Source organism: Aphelocoma coerulescens, chromosome 3 (assembly GCF_041296385.1).
Source record: "Aphelocoma coerulescens isolate FSJ_1873_10779 chromosome 3, UR_Acoe_1.0, whole genome shotgun sequence".
In the NCBI taxonomy this organism is placed as follows: domain Eukaryota; kingdom Metazoa; phylum Chordata; class Aves; order Passeriformes; family Corvidae; genus Aphelocoma; species Aphelocoma coerulescens.
Window position 1 is genome coordinate 91,772,708 of NC_091016.1, and position 27,546 is coordinate 91,800,253.

The 27,546-nt window shown below is 39.1% G+C and overlaps 1 protein-coding gene across 1 annotated transcript in view; it reads right to left on the reverse strand.

Moving 5' to 3' along the window:
- Nucleotides 1-26,659, reverse strand: part of BCKDHB (branched chain keto acid dehydrogenase E1 subunit beta) — a 116,737-nt gene extending 90,078 nt beyond the window's left edge. The window contains exons 1-5 of the mRNA XM_069011267.1: nucleotides 26,516-26,659; nucleotides 23,900-23,977; nucleotides 21,280-21,348; nucleotides 3,536-3,669; nucleotides 2,693-2,848 (exon numbers count right to left, since the gene is read on the reverse strand). Of these exons, the coding sequence (XP_068867368.1) occupies nucleotides 2,693-2,848; nucleotides 3,536-3,669; nucleotides 21,280-21,348; nucleotides 23,900-23,977; nucleotides 26,516-26,651 (573 nt within the window). The 5' untranslated portion in view covers nucleotides 26,652-26,659. The remainder of the gene's footprint in view (nucleotides 1-2,692; nucleotides 2,849-3,535; nucleotides 3,670-21,279; nucleotides 21,349-23,899; nucleotides 23,978-26,515) is intronic.
- Nucleotides 26,660-27,546: the final 887 nt, after the last annotated feature.

A 27,546-nucleotide genomic window follows, 5' to 3' on the forward strand; every position in this document is an offset into this window, starting at 1 on the left:
GCAGTTTATTAATATTTCACCAAAGCATTTGGTAACAGACACATGGGAAATTACCCATGAATGTCACTAGTACAGCTCCTTAGGAACCATTTTTAGGACAGATTTTATTTACCTTATTCATTTATGATATTAAGTCAGAGCCTGGTAATGAAAACTATTCCAAAGTTGGGAGTCACTACCACTACAGAGGATGATACCAAAAAGACCCTGTTCATACTGAGGACATGATTGACAAAAACAAACTGAAAAATAGATACTGAAATTCACATGTTTAAGGATTACATTTTTGTTACAAATTTAGAACTCAGCAGTAGAAATTCAGATCGGGATTTATTATCTACTCAAAGGATGACTAGCATACTACGCACTATAGTTCTACAAAAAAATCGTAACATAACCAAGGAACTGTTAGTGCTATTGCAAAAATCACTGCTAGAAACTCAGCTGGATACTTAATTATTTTTTCAACCCTTTGAAAAGAAAACAAATTGAACAGATGTCAAAAGAGCTCCAGATATTAATATTTCTTTGTTACTTTGTTTAGTCTAACAAAACAAAGACTAAAGAGAGTACAAGTGGTTTAGGATATAAAGGGCATGGAGAAGGACAGACAAATATACAAGTTAGTCAGGGACAAATTTAGGCTGGAAATGAAAAAGAAAGCTTCTAAACATGAGAGCAGATATTCTTACAATGGAATGCAGAGAATCAATATTAACATCTTCCATGTATATCCTCACAACAGCGGACAAAAGCTACAACCATCCAGTAGTGTCCTCAAACCCCAACAAGCTTTGTCTAAGTACCAATGACCACAGTCCTTCCCCTGAATAACCAGTTGTACAAACTCCTTGGTTTGGGAAATCCAAACCTTACCTGCCACTTAAGAAAAATACAAAATAAAAAGTCAAAAACCTTTCACAAAGTTTAATAGGGGGGTTGTTTTGAAAGCCACTCTTCCCAAACATCAAACCCTACCCTTCTCAGCTTGTAAGACATTGCCTTTCCTCCTGTAATATGGAGAAAATATACTTAGATAGATATGGGACATTTGAAAATGCACCTGAACCACAAGCTCATTTTAACTTCTTGATTTCTATGTTAAGAGCCAGGTTTATTAAAAAATACCTGCAATCTTGAAACATTATGAACTGCATTAACTAACAGCTTTGCAAAAAATATTAAAGGAACAACACCTTTCAAAAAGCAACAATATTCAAAAGATAGACTCTAAAACACTTCTCTGTGCACAAAAAACTAGTAGGTTGTTCCATCAGTTCCACAGAATCAATGTGCCTTTACCTTTAACTGAGATGACAGCTCTTAGTGGTAGCAACCTATTTTAGCATTTTACCCAAAGGAAAGTGAAAGAAAGTGAAAAACTAACACAAAGATCAGCAGAAATTAGCTAGACCTGGCATCAGTATTTGAATCATCTAAATTATCTTTTGCTTTCATACGATAATAAACTACTTTAGTGTTTAAACAAGCTCCAGAAAACATTTGATTTAATAACCTGGCAAAAGACTTTGTAGATTGCTTTTGTCTATAATCAGGAAATACTTCCAAGTTCAGAAGAGAACCTCAAATACCATAAAGAATACCCAAAAACAAAAATGTATCCCATTCCTCAAATCATAATGAAATAAAATGTGAATAATACAAGGTTTTATATAAGTAAAGAGAAAAACAAGTAGGAGAAATGGCTATGGCCTCCCTTTAGATGAGTAATATCTGAAGTTTTAGGACACCAAAATCACACATAAACAACAGTTTAAACAGCAGATAAACAATGAATGCGTCTTTAGAACACTAATACTGGTTCTGCTTAAATCTTCCACATTAATCTGCCATGAGCCATTGCTCAGTGGACTGGGTGCCAGCTAACAAGTTCACAGACAAAAATTTACTCAAAAAAAATTGGGAGCCTGGCAAACAGTGCTATCTTAATGTGAGATTACTAGATCCTGCCCCTCCCTCTTCTCTAGGAAAGCTATCCACCTAAGCACTCAGCGTCTTCATTTCAAGGGATGCCACCATCTCAGGCAGAAAGCTTGCATAAAGTTCTCACTCAGAGAATTACCAAGCAGTTGAGGTTGGCAGGGACCTCCCAAGGGTCATCTGGGCCAATGCCCTTGACCAAGCAGAGCCATCCAGATCCAGTTGCCTGGAACCACATGCAGACAAACTCTGAATACCTCCAAGAATAGAGACTCTGCAAATTCTCTGGGCACTCTGTGCCAAGTGCTTCCTCATGTTCAGACAAAACTTCTGGTGTTTCAGTTTGTGAAATTTAATTTAATTTCATATAAATTAATTCAATAATGCACTTAAGACAGATGCAGAAAGAAAAAAAAAAACAGAAAGGAAAGTACTACCTATCAAGTGTTAGTTTTTAGGTTCTGTACTATACTGGACACAAAACTATGTAAAATGTATGGCTGTAGTGCAAAAACAGACAACTACGAAATGCTATGTCTACTAAAGATTGCTTCAATAATGGCTATAAATTCTCAAACACTTAGCACAGTTTAAGTTTTCTAATAGCTTTTAATTAACATAGTCAGATATTTTGTTATGGGCTGACATCTACTCTTCTTCCCCTGTCTGCATCCAGACTCACTGCTAGTCAGGTCCATTACAAAACAAACAAACAAAATAATTAATCTTCATAAAGTAAGAGTTACTATACCTTTATTCCCGGACAATGAGCAAAAAAGGCTTCTGGACTTTGAGAGTGATATAGTGCACCATGGCCCACACAGCCCCAGGGTGCTCTAATGGTGAGGTTTCCACAATTGAACAGGTCCCCAGAGCGGTAACGGTATTTTGCTGCTTCATTAACAATCTGGGAAGATTTATATACAAAAGTAACATTCAGTTCAATACCTCTAGTTATGCACCAAGACACTTCCATACATGCAATGTAAATACATCATCTGTTCCATGCATGGGGTTCAGAGGACGAAATTAGAAGCAAAGGAACACTCTAAGTCAGTGCAAAGACAAACATTTTCCAAGGCAAATAAACCAATAATTTATTGTGTTCAAGTTAGATGCCTGAGCCTCAGGGGTAGCCTTATAACCCAGTTGTCTTCTCATTCCATACTGTCAATCAGCCCAGACCAGATCTGTACTTTGTCTTGCGGACACATGGCCAGCTGCAGCTGTATGCTGGAGAAATGGGAGACTGTGTTCAGAAGACACAGGCTGTTGAATTTAAGGCTGCTGAAGCCAACACAGCCACAAAACCAAAAATTAAAACAAACAGACATTTGCCTCAAGCCACATCTTTAATTTCCATTATTCAATAAGCCTTCAAACTGGCCTTGGTACAGTTTACTGTTTACAGTACATTACTAGTACTGTTTGCAGTTTATGCCTGTTTACTTAAAGCATGCCCAAATATTAGTAATACAGCTGTGGTTATATTTGCAAAAATTACATATTCAAACCAAGTACTAATGCTAACAGAAGAGTAATTTAAACAGTTGTAAGATTTCTTTTAACTACTCTCAAATTTCTTAGTACTAACCTGATCAAATGCTGGAAAAATGTAATCTGCAAATTGAATTTCTGCAATGGCTGTAGCACCAGTAACAGCAATTCCAATACCAAAGCCAACAATTCCTTGTTCACATAAAGGGGTGTTGAAAACTCTGTCTTTACCTATATAAAAAAGAAACAACACCACACAATTCCTTCAATACACCAGCTCTAAGTGGAAAATATTGTCCCAGAAATATTTTACTTCTAAACAAGTCACATGCAATTAAGCATATGGCTGTTTAGATGGGCTTTTTTAGGTGTGAAAATAATAGCCATTCATTACAGGTACAGATACTTTAACTTGTAACAACTCAGAGGAAGAAAAGAAGAAACTAAGTGAAAGATAAGAACAGTTTGTTTCTGTAACTTACAACATTCTTAATATTTGAAGGAAAATTTGTTCTGATATGTTCACACTGAAACATGCATACCCCTCATGCTTATATGAGAGTACACAATACTTACAAGCATTTTAAAATGTTTACAATTAAGGTAAGTGTTGTTTCTTCCATTTTTTTTCCAGGCACTGACAAGTAACTGTCCCTACTCAAACGCAGACAGATGTACAGGAGCACCTGAAAAAAAAGCACACTGCCTCTCGTCCGCACTCCCCATCAGCAGTGCCCATTCTTACCAGTCTTCCCTCACAAGGTAAGGCCACATTTAAATAATTTGCTTTGTCTCCAAGGCAAGACAGAAAAATGCTGTTCCTGCTACAAACCCAAAACATTTCATTTTATTTCTTCCCTATGGGAGTGCAAAAGGTTATTTTAGTCCTGCCATATTTCTGTGCCACAGTAATTTCAGAGCCCAAATATGCATCAATCTAATAGGTGGTTGCATACAAAATTGTTCAGTTCATGGAATTAAAAACAAGGAGTGGGAGGGAGATGAAACACCAGTACAATATCCTCTATAACACATATTTAAAATATTTACCAGCACTACTTTTTTGTCAAGGGAGTACAGCAGAAAAATCTCAGTCTGCTATTAAATCTTCCCTTTAGAACATTGGGAAATAGACAATAGGTTTCTATAGGAATCCACCATGCATGAAAATGCCAAGACTTCAAATTGGATGGAAAAAATGTGCACAGTGCACACCAGTGGCTATGAAATAAATGAAACAATAACAAAATAACCATGAAATAACTAACCAAAAAAACAGACTAAACTAGTAAGTGGGAAAGCTGTTACTAGGAGAATTTCTAATTTCAATAGCTGTAAGTACAACCAGAAAAAGGAAAGCTAACAAAAGTTTTCAGAAAGGGATGATTAGGGATAAACCATTGTCCAAGGGTGTATTTGCAATATACTAAAGGGAAGCATGTTTTACAGATCATTAAGTACACATCTTTCATTCTCACACACCACTCCAGTATCTCCTTGTATCCTGTCCATATGCATGTATGTATGTATAAGTATCAGTGAATATGTTTTTGGCTCTCCCTCTGCTTTCCTTTTTTTCTTCCCCTCCACCAGGAACATTCATTTAAAGCAAGTAAAAAAAAAAAATGCCATCAAATGATACTGTAACGTTGGTGGTGTAAGTGAGGCTACACAAGCCAACACCAAGTCCAAAGAGCTGCCACAATTGCAGGACACAGCACAATTTCTCATACAAGATATGGAAGCAAAGAGAATGCAAGATTATTTTTTCCCCTAGAGGGACTGTTTACTGTGTAAATTGTTCTCATTACTGAAGGAGCTGTAATCTCAGTTCCTGTATTCCTCTGGTGCACTCTCTCTGCTGACAGGCAACATGGCCCAAGAAAAAGGAAAATAAACTTCCTATGCAAATGTGCAGTTGCCCCAGGCCTTACCCCTACAATTGTGAAGGTGCAGAAGCCCTGCTTCAGATAAAACCATGAGAGCTGTCCCTGTACCCATACCCATCTGTAACACCATAAACACTTGGCAAACATCTTCTTCCCTTCTTTTTACTTATAGAGCATACCATGAATTAGCCATCTTGGTTTCCTTCTCTTTCACTGACACATTTAAATTTTAATTTAAAACAAATCTTATTTTAACAAACTAAAAATACATCAACATTATGAAGACATATGGTAATGTTGGTAATTTTCCTTCCTACTTTCCTGCTTCCCACAAGTCCATTGGCAGATCACTATATTCACTTCACTTGCTTACAGGATATTTTGATATAAGACTTACAGCTTACCTAACCTTACCCTTTATTAACAGATTTTTCAGGGTACACTGAAATAGCCTAATACATAGGTTCCATAAATAATTTTACACCCCCACACAAAAATTGAAATGTATTTGAACAATCCTGTAAAATGAGCTTTTAACTAACAATTGATACAAATTTGAAAATTAATTCTTTAATATCAATTTAGGGTGGTGAATTAATTTAGAAGCATTTTAGCTCCACCACACTAGTATGTCACTCTGTAATTCAAAATATAAAATACATCCTAATAAAACTGCTGAAATACTACTGAGATATTAAATTAGAGGCCTCATGCTGCTATCAATGGAGCATGATGAAACAAACGAAGTGAAAATCAATAAAGCAAAAGTGAAATGTAACAAAACAGTTGTAATGTGAGGAGTGTGAAGTACCTAATTTGGACTTTCAGGACTAAAGGCACAATTCTGAAGTATCATGGCTTAAAACAGAAATGAGTGAGCTAGGGAACTCAATGAACAAGATTTATTACTCAGGAATGGTTTTGATTATAGCATTAAAACAATAATACTGACCTCTTAAAAGCAAATCCTAAAGCACTTTACTATTTATTAGATTGGAAAACAACCTTGGGTAGAATATGAGGGGTAGGGCTTTCTTTATAAAATCTAGCCCCTTATGACAAAAAGACATACACATTGTTAGGATAAAACAAATTTATTCATTTCCCCAAACATAAAAATTGTACGGTGTTGCTTTAAACAACTATTTTTATTGATACAGTATAAAAATCATTACTAAAATAAACACAAAATATTTAGCATTTAAATTAATTAAGCCTACATATTTTTATCTATTTTATTTCACATTTTCTTATTTTTCACTTTTTTTTCAAAATGTGAAAAGGGAGTCCATTTGGATAAACAGCCATTCACATCACCCTCTGCAAACCAGCTGAGTCAGATTTCAGCTGAAATCTGACTCATGCAAATAACCCAGAGATACTTTGTGTTTCCATATGTAATTTCCTTACCAACAAAGAAACATTTCCTAAAATGTGTTCTTCTCCTACGATTTGCGTCAGCCTCGCAGCTCAAAACAAATTAACACCAACTCAATGGGCTGACTTGTCAGTCCAGGTCAAAGTAGCGCCTCTACATTTTCTGAAGCCAGGTGCATCAGCCTCTGCAGGAGGACATCACGGTGATGTGCTTTTCAATTAACCTGCCTGGCTTTATAAACATCCCTGGTTTCAGTCATCTGAACAGGTCAGTGCCCTTTGCCAGGTACTGAGGGAAGCAATATGGCAAACAGGGTCATGAGAAAAAAAAAAGGACAATTCTTCTCATCTCTCCATCCCAATAACTCAGTAGTAGGACTAGATGCATGTTAAGGAAGTGAAAAACCACCTTACAAGTCTTCCTTAATAAGGAAAATCCTATTATTAAGACTTCCTTAATAAGGAAATTATGAAGAACAAACATTAAGAAAAAAAGCAATACTTTGTTCAATTTTACTTAAACAAAAAAAACAGCGATCTTTGTGATTTTCAGAACCCCACAAATTACCACTGACCCTTTGTGTAAGAGACAACAGCTTTAAGGCAGTCTCACAGCCATCTTCTCGTTCGCCAGGAATAAAGAGTTTCATAGCAACCTAACAGAACATGTTTACAGACATTTGTAGTCGATTATTGTGCATTAATGTTTTGGCTGCTTCATCTTTATTTGTTCCAAGCCATCAGGAAAAAAGTATTTCAGATTTCAGTAACTGCAACGAGTCACGTTCCTATCTTAACTTCAGAAATGAGATATTTGGACAATATTAAATCTCCTATAATGTTAACACACCACACAATGCTCCAATTCTGAGTAATTTCATATCACTCTGCTCAAGTCCACACTGAACTGTTTGGGTGGTTTAAGGAGTACTGCTGGTGATTTAGTCAAAGGAGAACAGTGCTTTGTTTTCATAATACTTCTACAACACTGGTGTTAAAAAAATGCATCTTAGGATGTCAGTACTGAACAGTATTAATCATATATGTGGACAACCTTTTATTTGTCCCCATAATCTCACTGACTTCCACTTAAAACATCCATTAGAAGTCAAATAGAAAAGTCTAAGAAGCTAAATATATTAAGTGTTCAACAGCAGCAGTCCGGCTGTACACGCAGAAAAGACTGGAAAGAAAAGGAAGCCCCAGCAGATTAGCTTTTTGCTACTCATCAGGGACTTCCTGTAGAAAATTCATATAGAAATTATTGATTTCCTATCAGTCCTGCCTTTAAAGACCTTTTTTAACCCTAGAACAGCTAGGATTTTTCATAGATGTACCTCTACATAAATCTACTAATTCTATTTCTCAACACAGTTAACAATCTATCCAGCACTCAAGCTTTCTTGGTCCCACCATCCCTTTTAAGCCCCTTTCTACAACCAGTGACACTTGTAGTCTTCCATTTCTCTGATACTATATGAGAGGGCAAGCCAAACAGCAAGTAAATTTGGTGAATTTATACTCAGCTCTTTTAGAGCTCTTGGGTTAACAAAAAATAGTTCTACTAACTTACTAGTTTTAATCATTTTGTTCTACCACTTTTTTCTACTGATAGCCTAGTCACAGTTCTCCAGCTTTAAAAAATGCAATGGGCCCTGTTACTCTAAAGGGAATACCAGTAAATATACCTTAACTTTACAGCTGAATATAGTAATTTCAAACCTACTTGTCCAAAGCAGGGCTTCAGGTTCACTGACACAGAGATGGTTTAACTCCCAGTCTTGAAACCTTGCACAATAATGTGCCATGTTGTTTAAAAAGCTGCTTTTCCCAGAGTTATCCATGTTAATACGTTATTTCACCTACCTAACTGATGAAAAGTGAGTGTATGAAATGAAAAGGATTTCATACGCCGGTAGCTTTTATCTTCTGGAGATGACTTTTACCTATTGTGCACAGAATAACAACTTACAGAAATTACCTCACTCCTCTCCTGTTCCTCCCCAGCCCTGTATCCTCCAAAAGCCAAAAAAATTTCTGCGTGTCCAAACATTCACAACAGGCTTCAAGGACCCAGCCATGCCTCTGGCATAACTCAGCCAACCACAGGGCTGAGTGGCCAGGTCTCAGCCCTCAGTCAAGTCAATGTAAAGTCTCAAGTCAAGTGCAGTGAGTTTGGACAGTTATAGGAGAAACACATATATCCCATACACTGCCTATGCCTTCACAACAATTTCAACACTTAGTTTTGATTATTTAGCAATTAATTACATGGCATTCCCATTACATTTTCCATAAATATTCCAAAAAGTCACATTATGGCAGTAAGATACAAAAGTTTGTAAAAAAAACATACTGCTGAAATCTGTGAGCAACTGACAACAGGGTCAGAAATGAGATTTGCATGCAATAACCTAAATTAGCTTCTTCCTGCTGCTGCAAAATCCAGGATCATGCTCTACTCTGCAACAAAGGAGCTGACTTCTTATTCTAGACAGAAGTTTAATGATCAAATGAAAGATAAGTCTTTCTTACATGGTTTCACTTGTTCACAGGAGTCTTAATTATGTTTCATTTGGGGGGGAAAAAAGAAAATCACACAAAAAAATGCATCCTTCTGAACCACTTGTCACCATTGTGTTGCCCAAAGTAAAGGACACCTGTTCCGCCTGGCAACTGGTAAGAACAGGAATTCTTCACAGATTTATCATACATGTCACTGATATAACCAACACTTCAGAAATGTACTTCAAGTAATTTGGAAATTAGGAACAGCTGACAGGTATACTTTCCTTTAAGTCCTCCCCAGTTACTAAATCATACATTTGAAGAAACATAAATGTTTGAACTAGTAGTTGTAGCCCAAAGTCTTCTCAACAAGTCATCCTCTGACTCAAGATGATGCATTTTCTTCCAAGAGCTTATCAGATCACAACTACACTTTCACCTCCTCTCCCCCAAGATTCCCTCAGGAGAAAAGCATGTTTATTGCATTTTCCTTTAACCCTCACTCCCAAAGACCACAAATAATATCAGAGTCAGGAGAAGTCCTGCTGAAGCACAAAGAAAAGGTTACCATGGACTGGGAGTTCATTAATCTCCTCCATTACCTAGAAATTCTTACAATCTGCAGTTACCAAATTTCAGGTTTGGAAGGAAAACTTTCTAGTAAAACTTAATAAATTCTAAAAGTTCACAGCATGAATATAACATTAAGAATGTTCTTGACAGGCATACAGCCTTTTGGATTAGGGAGGACCCAGAAAAACTCTATAAACACCTCTGCCTTCCTAAAGCAAAGAGTGAAGACTTGCCTTTTAGCCCTCTCCCCCAGTTCAGATTTCCTGTCATTTGTGACAAACTAGCAGCCACCAAAAGCTAAAGAATAAACCAAAAATATTAAAATATATCATGTAATTCTCTGCCTTTCTCAGGGAAGAAGTGCAAGGAGTTGGTGGAGGTTAATGCAAAGCTCTGCCTTAGCTTTGGATGCTGGTAACCTTGCAAGTCATTTAATCCTTCCACAATGCAAGAGCAGCCAAGCAGTAGTATGAACAGGGGAAAGACCAGATTCTTTTCAGGTACACAGTGTCAGGTGAAAAAACGATGCAAAAAAGTAAACTAATTATATTAAAGGAAAAATCCTCACTATGACAGTAGTCACATGATGGAATAAGCTGTTCCAAGAAGTTATAGAAGCTCCTGCCTTGGACATGTTCAAAACTCACCTGGACAAGACCACAGGCAACCTAAACTCAACTCTGTGCTGAGTACTGGTTTGAAAGAGATGACTTTCAAGGTCTTCTCCTTACAACCACTAGTATTACATGGTTTATTAACAGCCCCAAGCAGGGCTACATGCTCACTGCCAAAACTTTTTATGCCTGTACCTGTCCTGTTGATGGAAGCATTTAATGACATTGGTAAAACAGTACTGATTCAGATCCACACTCTTAGGAAAGCATTTAAAAAACGGCTCACATCTCAGTGGCTGATTTCCTCACCAGAATTTCTTTTTACTTCTCTAAGGGACTCTTGGAGGAAGAAGAGATGAAAGAATAGCTGTGATCTAATGAGCTCTTAAAAAGAAAACACATCATCTTGAGTAAGAGAATGACTTGTTGAAAATGCTTTGAACAGGAACTGCTGGTTCAAACATTCATGCAGGCTGCCCACTCCACATTGAACTCCTCCTCATCATCTGGCTCATATACCCAGTTGCAGCCTAAATAAAAAAAGAGCAATGCCTAACTGGACAAGGCATTCAAATATTCCTCCAACTATGATTAATAACATTCCTTTTTCAACTACAAAACAATTTTGCTGTGTGAGAAGCACACTTGCAGAAAAGCATAACTGACATACAGTTTGACATGAGAAGTTATGCCAGATGACAGAGTGCTTACTTGCAAAAATATGCCCCAAAATGGACATCTACCAAATACTTATATGTGGGTAGAAGCAGAGGACAACATACCAGCTTAAATTACAAGGCTTAGGTCAATTCTGTGCATTTTCACATTGTCTGCAACATCACATGACATGACAGAGATCCAACAGGAAACGCAGAACAGTTATCAAAGCTAAGTATTGCAGCCTGTGAATGAAAATTCTGCTGTAATAAGCTGTGCACATTATCTGGATGACAAATCAAGGAGTAGGCAAAAATGCCAAATACAAGTTACCCTCTCTTGCATTCCTCAGTATCAGCAGTGTAGACGTATTTTACAGTGAACGTGAAAGCAATGTGGATCTACCCGGAATTGTGAAGCAAGTATTTTCAACACAAGAGCAAGGATTTCATGCTGCTATAGAAGTACTCAGGAGCAAAGAGCTCAGTGACCAGTAACCTGCAGTAATGGAAACCATCTTACAAATCTCACTGGTAACCATGCCTGTCCCTTCATAATGCAAAGCATGTGCGTGAGAAAAATTAATAAATTGGTGTATACTTGGTGCTTCCATGTAAGTGTGAAAACCCCGTGCCAGGTTTCGAGGATTTAATGTTTCTGCAAATTAAAAAGAAAAAAGAGATCTTTTATAAAAAATGACTAGCATGTTATGTCAACCTGATCACTGGAAGATGGCTCTGAATCAAGTCAAAATAAGATTAACCTGCACCTCAAAGTGCTTCTGCTGCAAATCTGCTTAGACAATTCCCAGACTTGGATATTAGTCTTGACTTTTTTCACCTTTTTAGGCTTCAAGCAAACTACTTCCAAGAAAACTCTGGAGAGTTTTATTCCCTGTAATAAAGTCTGCAGCACTTTCTTAAATTGCAATTACCACCCTCTTACCACCAAACTCAGAACAGAAGAAACAGCAAACAAATTGAATTAACCCCAGTTGACGAGTGGGATAAATAAACATACAAATGAAACAGAAGGAATCACAGGACTAACCCAAGAAATTGAGAATCACTTAATTCCACCTATGGAATAGCAAAGACATAAAGAGAGACATCTAAAAGAAGGTACACAAAACATGCTTGCAGACCTGGTATTAATACAGACTGCAAAGACTGGTTATGCTCATCAATTCCATCTTGGGTCTTAAATACATAAAGTTTCATCCTCCTTGACATGATATTATCAAAATATTGTCTTTATATGTTTCACTGCAAGTATTTTCTAAAGTGGAAAATTCCATTTTTATGAAGTTCAGCAGCACATACTTTTTTGCCCAGCAATGTATCTTGAAATATCTTAAAAATGTGAGAACAGCTTTCTTAAGCTCTGTACTGAGTATCAAGTTCGACATTAAAAAAATATATTCCTTATTGTTCCCTCAAAAAGGTTTACAACACATGAAAAGAAACATAATAAATATTAGTAAGTCACAAATAAATTAAATACTGTTTTCACACCAGGCACACTATCAGAACCATTGAAAAGAATAACAAAACTAAAATAAAAGCTATTTAGCTCCGACAAGAGACTGATTTATATCATTATCCCACAGATACAAAAGGTGTAAAAGGATATACTACATTTTAGCAAGTTTTCAAATAACTTCTCTTCTTTTTCCAACTGTAAATCTTAAAAAAAGAATTGGCTATTTAAGATGAAAATGAACAAAATGTACTATTGTGTAATGAGTCTGGAACACGTTCTCCAGATGTTACTGTTCAAAGACATTTATACAAATCAGAACAAATCCAGGTCTTGCCAAACTGTTCTGGAAGAACCAGGCAAGCAAGTTACAGAATTCGCCACTTAAATCCATCCACAAAGAAATGACAATAACCAAACCCCAGGCTATTTAGGTTTTACTCAATCTACACACAAGCAGACATTTTGAACTCCGAATAAAATGTTCCACCCTTAGCATATGTCCATGATGTCAAAAATACTGAACTCCTTCCTTCTACCACATACAATGTTTTAGGAAGGACCAGGACCTATGCCAAAGAAGCACCATGTTTCTTCAGTAAGCTTGCAGTTTGCTTCTGAAGCACTGAGATAACATTTTTCTATCTGCTTACACAGTAAAGCCCTAACACTTATGCTACTTTAGGCTGAGTTTTTCCTCCTCCTTATAATAGCATATGGTTATGTTCTAAAAGAATGTAAAAGACACCATGATTATTGATTAAAAATTCCACATAAAAACCTCAGAGTGTCTTCCCACCTGCTGAATTAAGACCCAACTACTAGTAGCTTCTGGAAGGCAGAACACTCTGCCTTAATATACTGCATTAAAGCCCATCCACATTGTGTTCTTGTACTTCTTACCTTTGCACTGTAACACTCGGGACCAGAAGAACAACCGGAACAACCCAGAATGTCCATTGACAGATCTCTGCTCCCTTACCAGTAACATAAAAAATGTCCTGAAATCACTAACAAAAATACTTTGGATATAAACATTTTAAAGTATTTTATGTATTTTGAAGGCAAACTGTCAGAATTTTTTCAAAAAACAACCCTATACTATATCTACTTCTGTTAGCTCAGCTTCAAAAGGTTCTCCCATCATTTTATGCTACTAAAAGCCATTGGGACATCAAGCAGTTTTTGCAAGCACATCCAAACTTCAGCCAAAAACCTTCACCAAATACCATAACAACTCTATCCTCTCACCTGTGTTTTCCCCCATAAGCTTTTCACTTAAAACACAGAACTTGCTTTCAGGAGTTTTCTACAGCTAAAGCTCATAGAATAATATTGTGCTCAAGTAAATACTTATCTTCAATGAATGACTACCATTTTTTTAGAAAGGCTGGTGTCCCTTGGGCATGGCTAGGTACAGCCATCTCCTGGCCAAATAAACGAAGACTCCTGAATTAAGTCTACTGGACTATAAATAAATGATTCATTTACTGAGAATAAAGTGTTCCCTGAAAACTCACACAGGTGTTTACACCTTAGACACAAGGTCTACAGAATAACAACCAGAGATTACAGTGGATCAGGTGTTGTAAATAAACATTATTGCTGCAAGACAAGCTAGCATTATCATGAGATGTAACAACAGAGAGCTGTAAGCAACCAGGTTTTACTCAGTAAAACACAAGAGTAAAGTATTCAGTTTTGAATGCCCTATATCCTCCAGCTGCAGCAACCAGAGTTCAGAGAAAACTGATCAATAAAGAAAAGCTTCAAACCATAATAATAACCCTGTACTGGGACCACGTGTGTAGGAAAGCTAGAGAAACTCCCACCACTGAAGGCTAAAAACAGCCTTTGCCAGCTGATCTGTCCCAAAACATTCCCTGTGCTTCAGAGAGAAAATTTTGTAAAGCAGACAGAAAGGAAAGGAAAACAAATATGGAAGTGATAAATAAAATCATTTTTAAAGCATCCAGCTGATGGCTAATGTGGCCCGGTCATCCTGACATAAGGAACATAAGGATACTATTTTCTTGCTACAACTGTGGTTTCATATGTTGTTCAGTCACTTGCTTTTTGATGTGTTTGAAATTTTCCACAGGGGAAATTTCTGATTCAACTCCCCCTATTCTCACAGGATTCAACACAAGTGTTACCTCTCCTGATGTTCCTTTTTTTCCTGTGATTTATCAATTTGAAAGAAAAAATCTTGAACTGACTGAACAGACAGAAATTACTGTTTACAATCTGCTCCCCATCTATTTCACACTTTTTTTTTAAAGCTGGTTTGGAAGAAAATAATCCTACCAACTATATTTATACTTCTAGCTGCATCAAAATAATAATTAGGCACAGGAAGGATTATATACAAAACAATCCTATATGCTTGAAAATATTAGGGAAAAATGAGAATTACATTTCAAGTTACTTGGGTGCACGCTTTCCACTCCACATGACAAAACTGAAAAACGAATAAGGAGAAAAAGAAATTAAGCTGCTTATTACACATTTACTACTGTCTGCATGTATTAATGTCTCTAGCCACGTGTGTAACTCAGAATTACCTAAAAGGAAATGATCTGAGATTGATTTTGTTTTAGCCTACGTAGGTATAGGAGGGACACACAGCTGTTCTTACTGAGTTTCATGTTGTCAAGTGTCTACCCACAAAAAAAGCAATTCATGGCTGCACAGCAGTAGATTAGAAAAACTTGGGGACTAAATCAGGCCACAAACTGAAAGTCAACACTGCATTACTAACAAAGGCAGCAAACATCGCTCTAGAACGTTTTAGCAATATTACACAGAAACCTTGGGAAAGGCACTTTGTTCTAACTGACTGTGTTTGAGGGCACCATAAGCTGCTGTGGGCAGTACACCTCTGTGTGCGCCAACAAACAAAAGGAGGGGAACAGCAGTAACAGAGACCAAACAGAACAGATGAAAAATAAAAAGCCACGAGTCAAAAACCCTCCCACCAGTGATGGGACATTAATCCAGAAAGGAAGAAACTTATCTTCCTCTTGTTCACTCTACTATCACACAGCAAAAGACAAATTAATTCCAAAACATTTCAAAAGAACTGCTGACAAAACCATTCCTGCTGTATCACTACAAAGATCAGCTTTGGCATCTCAGTCAACTCTTTGTGGACTAAGTTCAGAACTCCGGAGGGACAGCACTAGGCCAAGTCTCTCATACCCTGGGCAAGCATTTACCATCCTCCAGAGTGACATCCTCCAGGAACTGAGAGAATCTTTGAAATAAAAACTCCCATTCAAAGTAGTCACATTCTACCTACATTTGCAAATAGTTGCAAGGGAATTAAAATGGCATTATTCAGGAATTCCCTACTGAAAATAAAAGACTCATTTACACTACTCTTTCAGTCAAAAATAATTTTCAATAGCTCAAAAACTTAGAAAACAATCTATTCAGGCCTGCAAATATTGGGAATCTAACTTACAGTTGCCTAAATTCCCTCAATGGCAAATAGAAGGACATTCCATGACAAGGAACTGCAGGCTGCTGTGCAATAAGGAATTGAGCAGAACCTCAAAAAATTTGCAAACTTCACCTGTAAAAGTGAACCTATAAACCCAAAAAGAAGTCACCCTCTACCCAAGCACTGCTATGGGAAAGACCTGTCAAGCTCACCTTTTTTCTGCTGGACTCTCCAAGTTCTGAGCAAGGACTGATCCTATTCCACATTCTCAAAACATCGAGCTCTAAAATAGTCAGGAAGCTCCTGATCCTTACCCTCACGAAGGACAATCTCTTGACATGGCAGCAAGTGCACATTAGAGCCTCCCTTCCAGTGCAGGCCAGAATGGTGTGAAAGACAAATCACCACAAAGGCACTTACAGAAAAGGAAGCCCTGAAGCTGTAGGTGTTCAGAGAACAGCAGAAAGACCATTCAAGGAAAAGTATTATATATATATATACACACCTCACTGCCCCTGTTTATGTAATTTTCATTTCTTGGCCACAGTGGGACGGATAGATAGGTCTTTTTTTTTTTTGAGTTACACAAAAAAACCTGCCCTAGCATTCCTCTGAGTGACATTCCTTGTCAATCACTATTTCTGCTATTCTTGTTTCTCAGTCTTCATTTCTGTCCACTTTCTCCATTTTTACCTTATTTTTGCCTCTGTTTTTTCCTCCCATTTCTTTATCTCCTATGATCTAATTCCTACCTCTGATCTCCTCTATATATTCTGTAACGTGGATGATACTGATCTTTACACGTTGCAACTTTATTTCACACTTTAGGCAGAGCAATGGGATACGTATTCCCACTCCAAGATCATTGTTTCAAATCCATTTGCAGACTCAAGGACAAATAGATACCAAGGATTGAAATAGTAATGCACTTCTCTTTAAAAAAAAAAATTTAAAATGCTTGTACACATTACCTAGGCTATAAAAATACAGTAGGCAGTTTGCATCACACTGCTCTAAAGACAGGAAACACCTCTAGAGATCAGGACTATGGAACAGCAGGCATGCCTTATTTCAATAAAGATACTCTAGAGGTTAGAGGATATAACTTCTGCAAAATGGTGACAATCAAAAACCTGTCAGAGGGTGATGGGGAAGGAGATAAGAAATAAAACATGAATATGCCTTCCAGTGTACCAGACCAGAGGGAGGGGACAAAGGAAAATGACTACAACACTTACTTCCCTTATCTGAAAGGAGAATTCTGCATAAATATTTCAGAAAGTCTACTCATTTTCAGAATGGAGGATTATACAGCGACGGATTTTTAAGCATTCAATTCAATGCCAGAAAACCGGAATCACTATTTCAGATCTAGACATAAGATCTATAGGAACAAACACACTATCTTTAGTCATACTATCACAGAAATGAAACTTCCACACACTGACTTATTTACATACGATTTCTTAACTAAATATTTTTAAACAAAATCCCTGGTAGCATGTTAAAAATTCATCTGATCAAAAGGTTGGATTTATTTCCTTAAAAAGTCAATGAGCTTTCCTTCACTTACTAGTACAGGCCTCTGGCTGTGCTTATACAACATAACACTGCACTGGAAAAAAAAAAAAAAAACAAAAACAGGCAGCTTTTATATTTAATGACAAATTTATTCTAAAAGCAAATTTCTTCTCTGTCTCTCCAGAGAGACTTCAGTAACATTCTGGACGGCAACCAACATCTCTATAATACTGCTACTGAGTATTAATATAATAAATTCTTCCTACTGTAATATTAGATGATATTTATACCTTGACCTCTATAAAAGTGCTTACAAAGGAACTACCAATTTGTATCAAAATAACAACTTACAGGCATAGACTGCCACCTAGTGATTTTAATTATCTACAAGGAAAAGAAACGAAACAAATGAAAAAAAAATCAGCCTCCCTCTTCCAGGACAGGAGAAAAAAACCCACTCATTCCTTCATATTTTATATCAACATATACAAACAACCTCATATTATATTACTTGTATCGCTTATTATTAATTTGACGGTAAATTCAGGAGGGGGATGGGGAAAGAGTCAGTAAGTGTATGTAATCTTCCTCATAAGATTCATCAGGTTGGTTGGTTGTCACTTCCATCTGGAATTTCTCCTTATTTTACACGGAATCTAGCCTTTTCATAAAACAAGCATTCCATCTAGAATTTATTTAATCTCTGAGACTACACTGATAGGCAGACACATCCTTCAAAATGTTGTATTCTTTCAATTTTTGCACTTTCAGTCTTTTCTGTTTCTCCTCAGCATTGTAACTACATTTTCAGTACAACCTCCAGTTCATCTTTGGCATTCCCTCTTCAGTCACTGCCTGTTTTCTACTGAATGAAGAAAGAAGCTGAGTTACACATGTCCTCTTACCTGCCTTACAAAGCTGAATTACCATTCTGTAAATGAGTCCTGAATCCAGGACCTTATCTTCAGGCACTCTTTCTGTTCAAACTTTAATTCAGATATTGTCTTCATTTACTTATGGGCACCTCAGCAGCATCATAAAGAACTTTTATTTTTCCTGTGTATTGGGTTTGCATGGCCAGGTTTTGATAGAAGGGGAAGAGTGATGGGGTAGCTTCTGTGAGAAGCTGCCAGAAACTTCCCCTGTGTCCAAGAGGGCCAGTGTCAGTCGGCTCCAGGACAGACCCACCTCTGGCCAAGGGCTATTTAAGAAGGAAACAAAAAAAGTTATGGCACAGCCATGATTGTGCTCAGACAAGAGCAGAGTAAAAATACGTGAGAGGAACAGCCCTGCAGGCCTCAAGGCCAGTGAAGCAGCAGGGGGAGGAGGTGCTCCAGAGGCCAAAGCAGAGATTCACCTGCAGCCTGTGGTGGATACCATGGTGAGGCAGCTGTGCCCCTGCAGATCACGATGGGGGAAGAGATCCACCTGCAGCCCCCTGGAGGAACCCACATCAGAGCAGATGGATGCCAAAGAAAAGGTTGTAACCCTGTGGGAAGCCTGCACTGGAGCAGCTCCTGGCAGAACCTGTGGCCCTGTGGAGACAGGAGCTCATACTGGAGTAGCTTTGCTGGCAGGGTTTGTGACCCTAAGTGGGACCACACTGGAGCAGCCTGTTCCTGAAGGACTGCACCTTGTGGAAACGACCCATGCTGGAGCACTTAATGAAGAACTGCAGCCCAGGGGAAAGAGCCATGCTAGAGAAGTTCGTGGAGAACTGTCTCCCATGGGAGGGACTCCATGTTGGAGCAGGGAAAGCACTTGTCTCCCTGAGGAAGAAGCAGTGGCAGAAACAACAAGTGATGAACTGACCATAACCTCAATTCTCTGTTTCCCTGTGCTGCTGTGGAGGAGGAGGAGGTAGAGAAACAGGAGTGAAGTTAAGCCCAGAAAGGAGGGAGGGGTAGAGGGAACATGTTTTTAAGATTTGTTTTATTTCTCATTATCCTACTCTGATTTTGATTGGTAATAAATTCAACCGATTTCTGTAAGTCTGTTTTGCCCATGGCAGTAATTGGTTTGTGACCTTTCCATATCCTTACATGAACTCATGAGCCTTTTGTTATATTTTCTCTCCTATGTCCAGTTGAGGAAGGGAGTAATAGAGCAGCTTTGGTGGGTACTGGCCTCTAGCCAGGGTCAAACACCCACATCAAGCCCTGCCTTCTCCACCTCCTTCTCCCTCAATCACTATCAACATCTTCAGTTCACTTTTCACCTAGACCAAACACCAGAATCTGTAAAACTTTTTATAAATATAGGAAAACAGCAAAAAGCTTTTCAAATTTTTCCTTCTCTTCTAGCTGACATACTTTTCCTCTAGCAAGTATGATCTTTGCAATAGTCTGAATGAATGTGAAGAGACAGCTTCCTACCTTGTTAATTTGATCTTACCAACACTTTATATATGTATCCATTTTACTTTACAATCACATGAAACAAGAGCACTTCTTAGTTTTTCCTCATAAAATCTATCCTCTTATTCACTCTGAAGAGGTCAGTACCCTTTTTGAGCAAATGGCAATACCAGTTTCATTAGTCCTTGTTCAGTGTTCATATAAGTACTTCCCCAATTCTCATGCTCCCTCTCACACTTTAAAGGAGTTCTTTCCAAATATTCCCAAAGTCACATCATAGATTCCTCAAAAATCTCACTTAAAATCTTTGTCATTATACCCATGAAATAAACCTGATTCTAGCTAGGCTGCTGATGTGCTGTGACTGCTGGTTATCATCCTGATCAACACAGTGTAAACAGTCCTTTGCACTCTCTCAACAGACCCCCTGTGCTCTGTCAGGGCTGTCACAGAGTCTTTGAACAGCACTGGCACTTTGGAATACACTATCAATAAAATGCTACTACAAAGATTAAATCATCTCTTTCCTTCATTCCAATATTATATGACTGTCTTACATCAAAAACCCCATCAAATGACCCTCAAAGCACCACCCTTACAATATAAAGTTTGTCCCTTCTGTCTTTTAAACTGGAGATGTTCACTAAACCCCAAGAAGGTTGCTTATGCAACCATCTGTTCCTGCTGCTTATTTCCCAAACAATGTCTTCTGTTGCCTATGTTTCCAGCAACTGGTTCCTGTCTCAGAGGCCTGGTTTTCTTATGGAGTCTAGTACACAGAGACAACATATCACACCAGTTACAGAACTGTAACTCAATCTCAACAAGCAGCACTAAAGATCATTGCTAACAGAAGTTCTATCCAAATTATTTGAACATTAACGTGTAAACTAGAGAGAAAGAGAACATGCACATAATAATTGATGCAGAGAAGCAAGGCAACAAAAAATGGTTGTGTTTCTGAAACTTCTTATAAGTATAGTCTTTGTCCTCTCCCTTTCTTGGTTTGCTCAAAAAAAAAGTGGATCTTTGTTCTCCTAGATGGCTGTAACACATCTTTATTATTATTAAACAGATTTAACCACTAGCTGCAAAACGTCCCAGTCATCTCTGTGCCTTGAAGAAAATAAGCTGCTGAAACCTAATATTTTATAACCTCCTGTTTAACAGCCCAGTGGGGGAGTAGCATTTGCAGGGGGGGAGTAGCAATTGCCAAATTAAAAGCTGTATCATGTTACTGTATCCACAACCAGCTTCCAAGACCTGTAAAATGCTGTGCACTAAGCAGCCTGCCATACATGAAACATTGATTTTACGGCTTTTCAGCATTCCAGTAACAGTACTTGTCACAGCAAGATGGGTAAAAAAAAAGAGCAGAGATGTTAATATGAAACTGATGTCAGATTTACAAATTAACTTACCATATTTGTCTCGCAAGCCAACTGTACATCTGAAGACTCCACCAAAGGCCACGTCTTCACCAAATACAACTGAAAAGAAGAACAGCAGGGGAGGCTAATATTACTCCAACACATCTTACTTATAAATGATCATGTTTCAAAGGCTTTTATATGAGACACTAACAAAAGTAACACCTAAAATTTCATGTCACTACAAGATTTATTTAGATCTAAGCACTTCTTATGCACAGCCTGACTATAACAAATGAAGAACCAAGGTTAATGAGAAGTCAGAACATCAACACAGCTGTCTCAAAACAGAATTCACAAAACTCATTCTGTTAGGCTTTCATTAAACTAATTGTTTTTCTGAAATATCCTATAACAACACAGTGTCTAAAACTAAATGAGTAAAATTCCAAAAAGCAATCACATTCAGTCACTAAAGAGTCATTGAAATTAAGCCTTCTGCTTCAACTGGCAACCATTTACACATTCTTAATCCACAGATTTCAGTAATGTAGTGTTTTGAAAATCATCAAATTGAAGTTTTTTTCAAAATACCAATCCAATATGAAGTTCCAAACCTTCTCCAAATATACTTGCCAGATCCCTGAAGAGCGTCTTCTAAGAAACTCCTACAGAAATGATGACTATTTATAAACTAGGACAGTTCTCAGTACTTAACACTGCTATTCTTGTGGTCAATAAAGTTTTATCACGAAAAGCATTTGCCTTTAAAACTTAGCTTCATATCAACTAATCTGTTTGGGTTTTTTCTTTGAATTTATGGAACACTTATGTCTAATTTTTCTTAAAACAGTTTTATTATTTATTTCACAGAAACAAGTATTGCACATTTCAATTTTTTAAGCATATAAGATGTGCAGCAGTATCACCAACAGCTGCTTGCATGAACTAGGGTCAGTTCTGATTATTCCCCAATTCCTCAATATTCTCCATATTCCAAAGGACACAAAATAATAAGTTAACCTTCTTGCCTTTCAAATACTATTCTTAATTAAATAAAATAAATTTCCGATTGGAATCACTAAAAAGGATTAACATACTTGTGCTAATCACATCAATGACACCACTTAAAGAAAAATAATTTCTATAATAATATAAAATAAATGCACTCATGGGGTGTATGATTGAACTATGTCCCTAGATCACTTCTCTAATTAATTTTTAGCAATAATTTGTGAGGGATTTTATGTACTAAAACCTTTCTGTTACCATATGGCTCCTCACTTTTGAGCCAGCTGGCATCTACAAAAAATATTCCCATTTAATGCTGGTATCCACAAGCTTGAATGGATTTACTCATTCAGTTTAGCCACTGAAATATATTTTCCTGGAGAGATTCTAATTCTCATCAACACAAGTATGAGGATTTCCACACCTAAACAATTGCTCAATTCCCATACAACAAAAAACATATGAAGGATGTTTTCTATTGCGAAAAGTCCTAATTAATTCAGTAAGTGCAGCAATTCCAAGAACTCATGTCTGGACTGCAGAACCCCATCATGGTCTTGCAAAGGGCTTTACAAAGACTCAGCCCTGCAAAGCTGACGAGCAAGACTGGAACCTTAGAGCAACCGGCTCTCTAAAGGCTGAACATTATCTATGAGTCTAGGTTCCTGCTGGACTAACATTCTACTTGCTTTTATATGGCAGATTCTATAGAAGTGGTACTAAAATCTGTTCTTGGCCCTAATTTACCCTCAGTTGTCTAAGTTTAATCTAATCGAGGTGCATATAACACAGCTGTAGATTGAGAGGGAATGTATACAGGCATAGTACTGGACAGAGAACATGGAATTTGTCCCAACAGATTAGACAATCAGTCAGACTTTAGGTTGAGCAGTGGTTCAAGCAGTGCCAAAAAGCGTTACTAACATACTAAAAAGAAAACCCAAAATCACACAAGATGAGGCAGACTTTGCAGCTGTGTTCTGAAGCATCTCCTTCAGATATCTGGCCATCATCATGCCTTTGTTAGGACAACAGAAGCAAAAGACCTCCTGTTATAGATAAGAATTAAAAGTGGACTAAATAGTTTTGTGCAAGAGTTTAGGATAAGCCTTTTAAATCCCACTATAATGAAGCAGCATCTTCCAAGTTTTGGGTTATCCAGACTTCAAAAGCCTAGCAAATCTTACACTGCCTATGCACAACAATGAACAGATATCTGTAAAGCTATAAATTAATTTTGGAGAGCAGAAGAAAGCAGAATGTAGGGAGTGAGGAATATATGGTTTCAAAAAAACCACCGGTTTTAGAGAAAGTTTAAGAAATTTACAAGTAACGTTTACATTTTTAAAACTCCTACTGGTGGGACTCAAGCTGCCCTTAAGTACAGTTCTCATCAATAATACTATCAGCATGTTAAATAATGTATCTTCTGTCCTCACTTTCAAATGAAATACACAGAGCGAATATAGAAGATAAAACTGCATCTTAGACTATACAATCCATTAGTAATCTGTTAATGCAACACATTTTTAAGATTTGAGATCAAAGTGTAGAAATAACTTACTAGAAAACTTTAAAGGCTGTGAGAAATACATTAAATATTGTACACAGATAGGTAAACCAAAACACAAAGCAAAACACACTAACAAGTATAAGGTACCTGCAGTTGGATCTTTGGCTAAAGCATTGTCCAAGGCACTTGTTATGGATTGGAAGAGATTCATCTTCTGAGTTTGCCCTGTGTGAAAGTGATCATCAGCAATTTAATTTGGTTCAAAACACAAAGTACATTAGAAAACACTGGTGCAAGCATGTCTAAAAACTTGACCATAAAAAACAAGATCCCTGTTAGGAATACCCAAGATTCATTTGCTGAATAAATTTAAATTATAGGATAGATGGGATTGAGCATTGTATACCTTGCCTTCCCAAGGACTGTAATTCTACTACCCTGAATCCAATTTTCCTTTCAAAAAACTATGCTCTTGCCTAGAGCAAATGCAGCTTTGCAATGCTCAGTCAAACACTGGGAACAATGACTTCCTTTTCAAAGGAAGAAACCAATGTACTATTGTTTTGAGGTCTGGGATCCCCCCCGCTAAAATTCACCGGATCTCATGAAGCTTATTTTATCATTCTTTAATCACAATTTTTAAAGCTCCAGCCTTTCCCATTTACAGACACCTATTGTTATCAGAAGTTTCCTAGACCACTGGCCTGCTCTCTGCACTGCCGTTAGTAAGTGTCTGAAGCATCAAATCCATAGTTCAAAGAAAGAAACTTGGTTTACTTTGCTGAAGAAAAGCAAGCTGTCTTAAAATCTTTGAATTTTAATTCAAACCAAGAAAGGCTACCAGAGTGCCCCTCTTCACTCCAGCACCGCAGGGAAAAACAAGGAGGCCTGAAAGCAAAGATGGATCAAAACAACAGCCTGGTTCTCACTACTGTGACCAATTCAGATTCTCCAAGCAAATAAAATAATTCTTAAAAGAAATCAAGAAAGTAAGAAATTGCTTGGCTGACATTTGGTATCTCTTCAACTGGCAAAACCTCTAAGTCATGACTAGAAGCCACAGACCAGGAGAATGCTACCTACCAACACATACAGCGTGTAAAATTAAATAAATAAATAAGATGGTTATGTGAAGATCCCACACAAACATAACAAGTGATAGAATTCAGGAAGGAGAACTACATTCTTTTTCCAGTAGTTACAGTACCTCTCAACAAATGTTCAGCTTCCCTTTCTTCTAAATTGTTAATTAATGTTAGTATTTTTGTTAAAGACTCATGTCATGCCACACCTGAGTAGCTGAGTAGCTGCATTCCTAGACATTCCTGAGCTTGGTAACTTCACTTGTTATACTTTACATGGCCCTTTAAGGAGAGGAAAATGTAAAAAAAAAAAAAAAAAAAAAAAAAATGTTACAGGAACTGTTCAAATTATACAAAATCCCTACTGAACAAAATTTACAAATTCAAGAAAAGAAAAGCTGGGGAACAGCAGCTGTTTCTCTCTTTCCCAAATCATCCACATTAGTACTTAGGTTATTTTTTCTACAAGATACCATCCTTCCAGTATTTTATATAAATGGCTATTACTTAAGCTACATTGAGACACTCCTCACCATGATAGTTCTAACCTGCTTCTCTTGCTTATAAAACAGGCCTTTGTATCAGCCCACACAGGAAAGGGGGATCTAATTGTGCCTTTCAGATTTGAACAGCGAAGCTGGAGAAGCATTATTATCTCAACAATATCAGGATCAGTATAGACCGAACTTTATTTCACTTCCACTACTTTTCACATAATTTCAAAGTATTTTAACTCACAGGGAATTAGTTTTCTATTAATAAATGGCAATAACTGGCATGCCACACCAGAGCTTCTTCACATGACTTCAAGCAGGAACCTGCCATACATGAGCTTCACCAGTGGCACCTTGGATGCCTGTACATCTTTATCACTAGCAGAGAAAACTCCGTTTCTGTTGGTCATGACCAAGATGCAACGCCAAGGTATCCAACTAAGTAACAAGTTTTCTAGAGGATATTGAGGTTCATGTGATAGAAACAGATGTTCTGCAGCTGTCAGGCTTCTTCCAGGTGAACTCAGCACCAGCCATTTGCAGGGATGCATCTCAGAAATAAAAGTCAAACGACAGGCGCTGTTCATTTCCAAGCTATCTGTGTTTACTCTCAACCATGTGACCACGAGGATGACCTCGAACCTTTCAGCAGACAGCAGTCTTTATTCATCATAGATTTATTATCACACTCATGACCTAAGCACGCAGTACAAAAACCGGGATAGATGTCAAGTCAGTAAGTTACTGTTAGAAGCTTTTGGAACAGGACAGGGGCCGTGGATGGCCTTGCAGGTCTGAGCACACGACGGACCCATCTACAGCAGCTCTGGCAGCCCGAAACACTTCACCACGCCCCGCGCCGAGGGGGCCAGCAGCACCCCCGGCCCCGCCAGCGGCCCACAAGGGCCTTCCCACCCACAGCCCAGGATTTCTGCGGAACACCCGAGGGTGGAAGCGCCGAGGACGCAGCGGGGTCACGCGGCCATGCGGATGCCTCCGCCGCCCGGGGCCCGACTCGCAGCGCCCCACCGGGCCCTCGGCGGGTTCTGCCTGCCTGCCTCCCTCCCATCCCAGACGGGGTTGTTGGCGGCCTCCCCCAAGAAGGCGGGGGCGACAGGGCGGACCCGGCAGCAGAGCGAGGTTGAGGCCGGCCCGCGGGGTGGACCCCGGCCCAGCCGCGCTCTCACCGTACTCGCTGGGCGCCGGGTCCGGCTGGAAAGCGAAGTGCGCAGCGGCCCGGCGGGGCGCGCCCGGCAGCGGGGCCAGGCGGCCCCGGAGCCCGCAGGGGAGCGCCGCGCGCAGCGCCCGCCCCGCCGCCGCCATCGCCGCTGTCCCGGGCCGCGCCGCCGCCGCCAGGTTCTAAAGAGGCGGGGTCCGGGTCCGGCCTCCGATTGGCCAGCGCCGCCGGGACGCGGGCCAATCAGAGGCGGCTCCGTGGTGGGTGGGGGAGTGGGAGGGAGGAAGGGGAGAGAAGGGCGTTCTGCTGCGCGCGCGGGGGAGGCGCGGCCTGAGGGGGCGGGGGCTGCGGGCGGGGCGCGGCACGCGGCAGCCGTGAGCGGGAGCGCGCTCTGAGGGCGGGAGCGCGCTCTGAGGGCGGGAGCGCGCTCTGAGGGCGGGAGCGCGCCCACGGGCGCAGCCGTAGGGACCGGGAGAGGCACCGGCGTAGCCGTAGGGACAGGCACAGCCGCAGGTGTAGTAGTAGGTACGGCCGCAAGCCATGGCCACAACCACAGCCATGGCCGCCGCAGGCGTAGGCACGGCCAGAGGGGGCCTCGCCGCCCCCTCGGTGCAGTCACAGTCGCAGCTGAAACCAAAGGGTGCACCTCTCCCCTTGAACTCTTCTCTTTTCTTCCACTGCAGGGGTTGTCGTGTCGCCACCTCAGAATCGACAAATCGTAGACTGGTTTGGGTTGGAAGCGGCCTTAAAGATGATCTAGTTCCAACAATCTTGCCAGGGGCAGGGACACGTTTCACTAGGCAAGGTTGCTCAGAGCCCCATCCAACCTGGTGGTGAACATTTCTATGGATCGGACATCCACAGCTTCTCTGGGCCACCTGTTCCAGTGCTTCGCCATTCTTGCAGTAAAGACTTTTTCCTGATATCCAATCTAAACCTATACTCTTCCAGTTTGGATCCATTCCCCCTTATCCTGTCTCTACATGCCCTTGTAAATCTCTCCATCTTTCTTCTAGGCTCCCTTCACCAATATCTGAAATC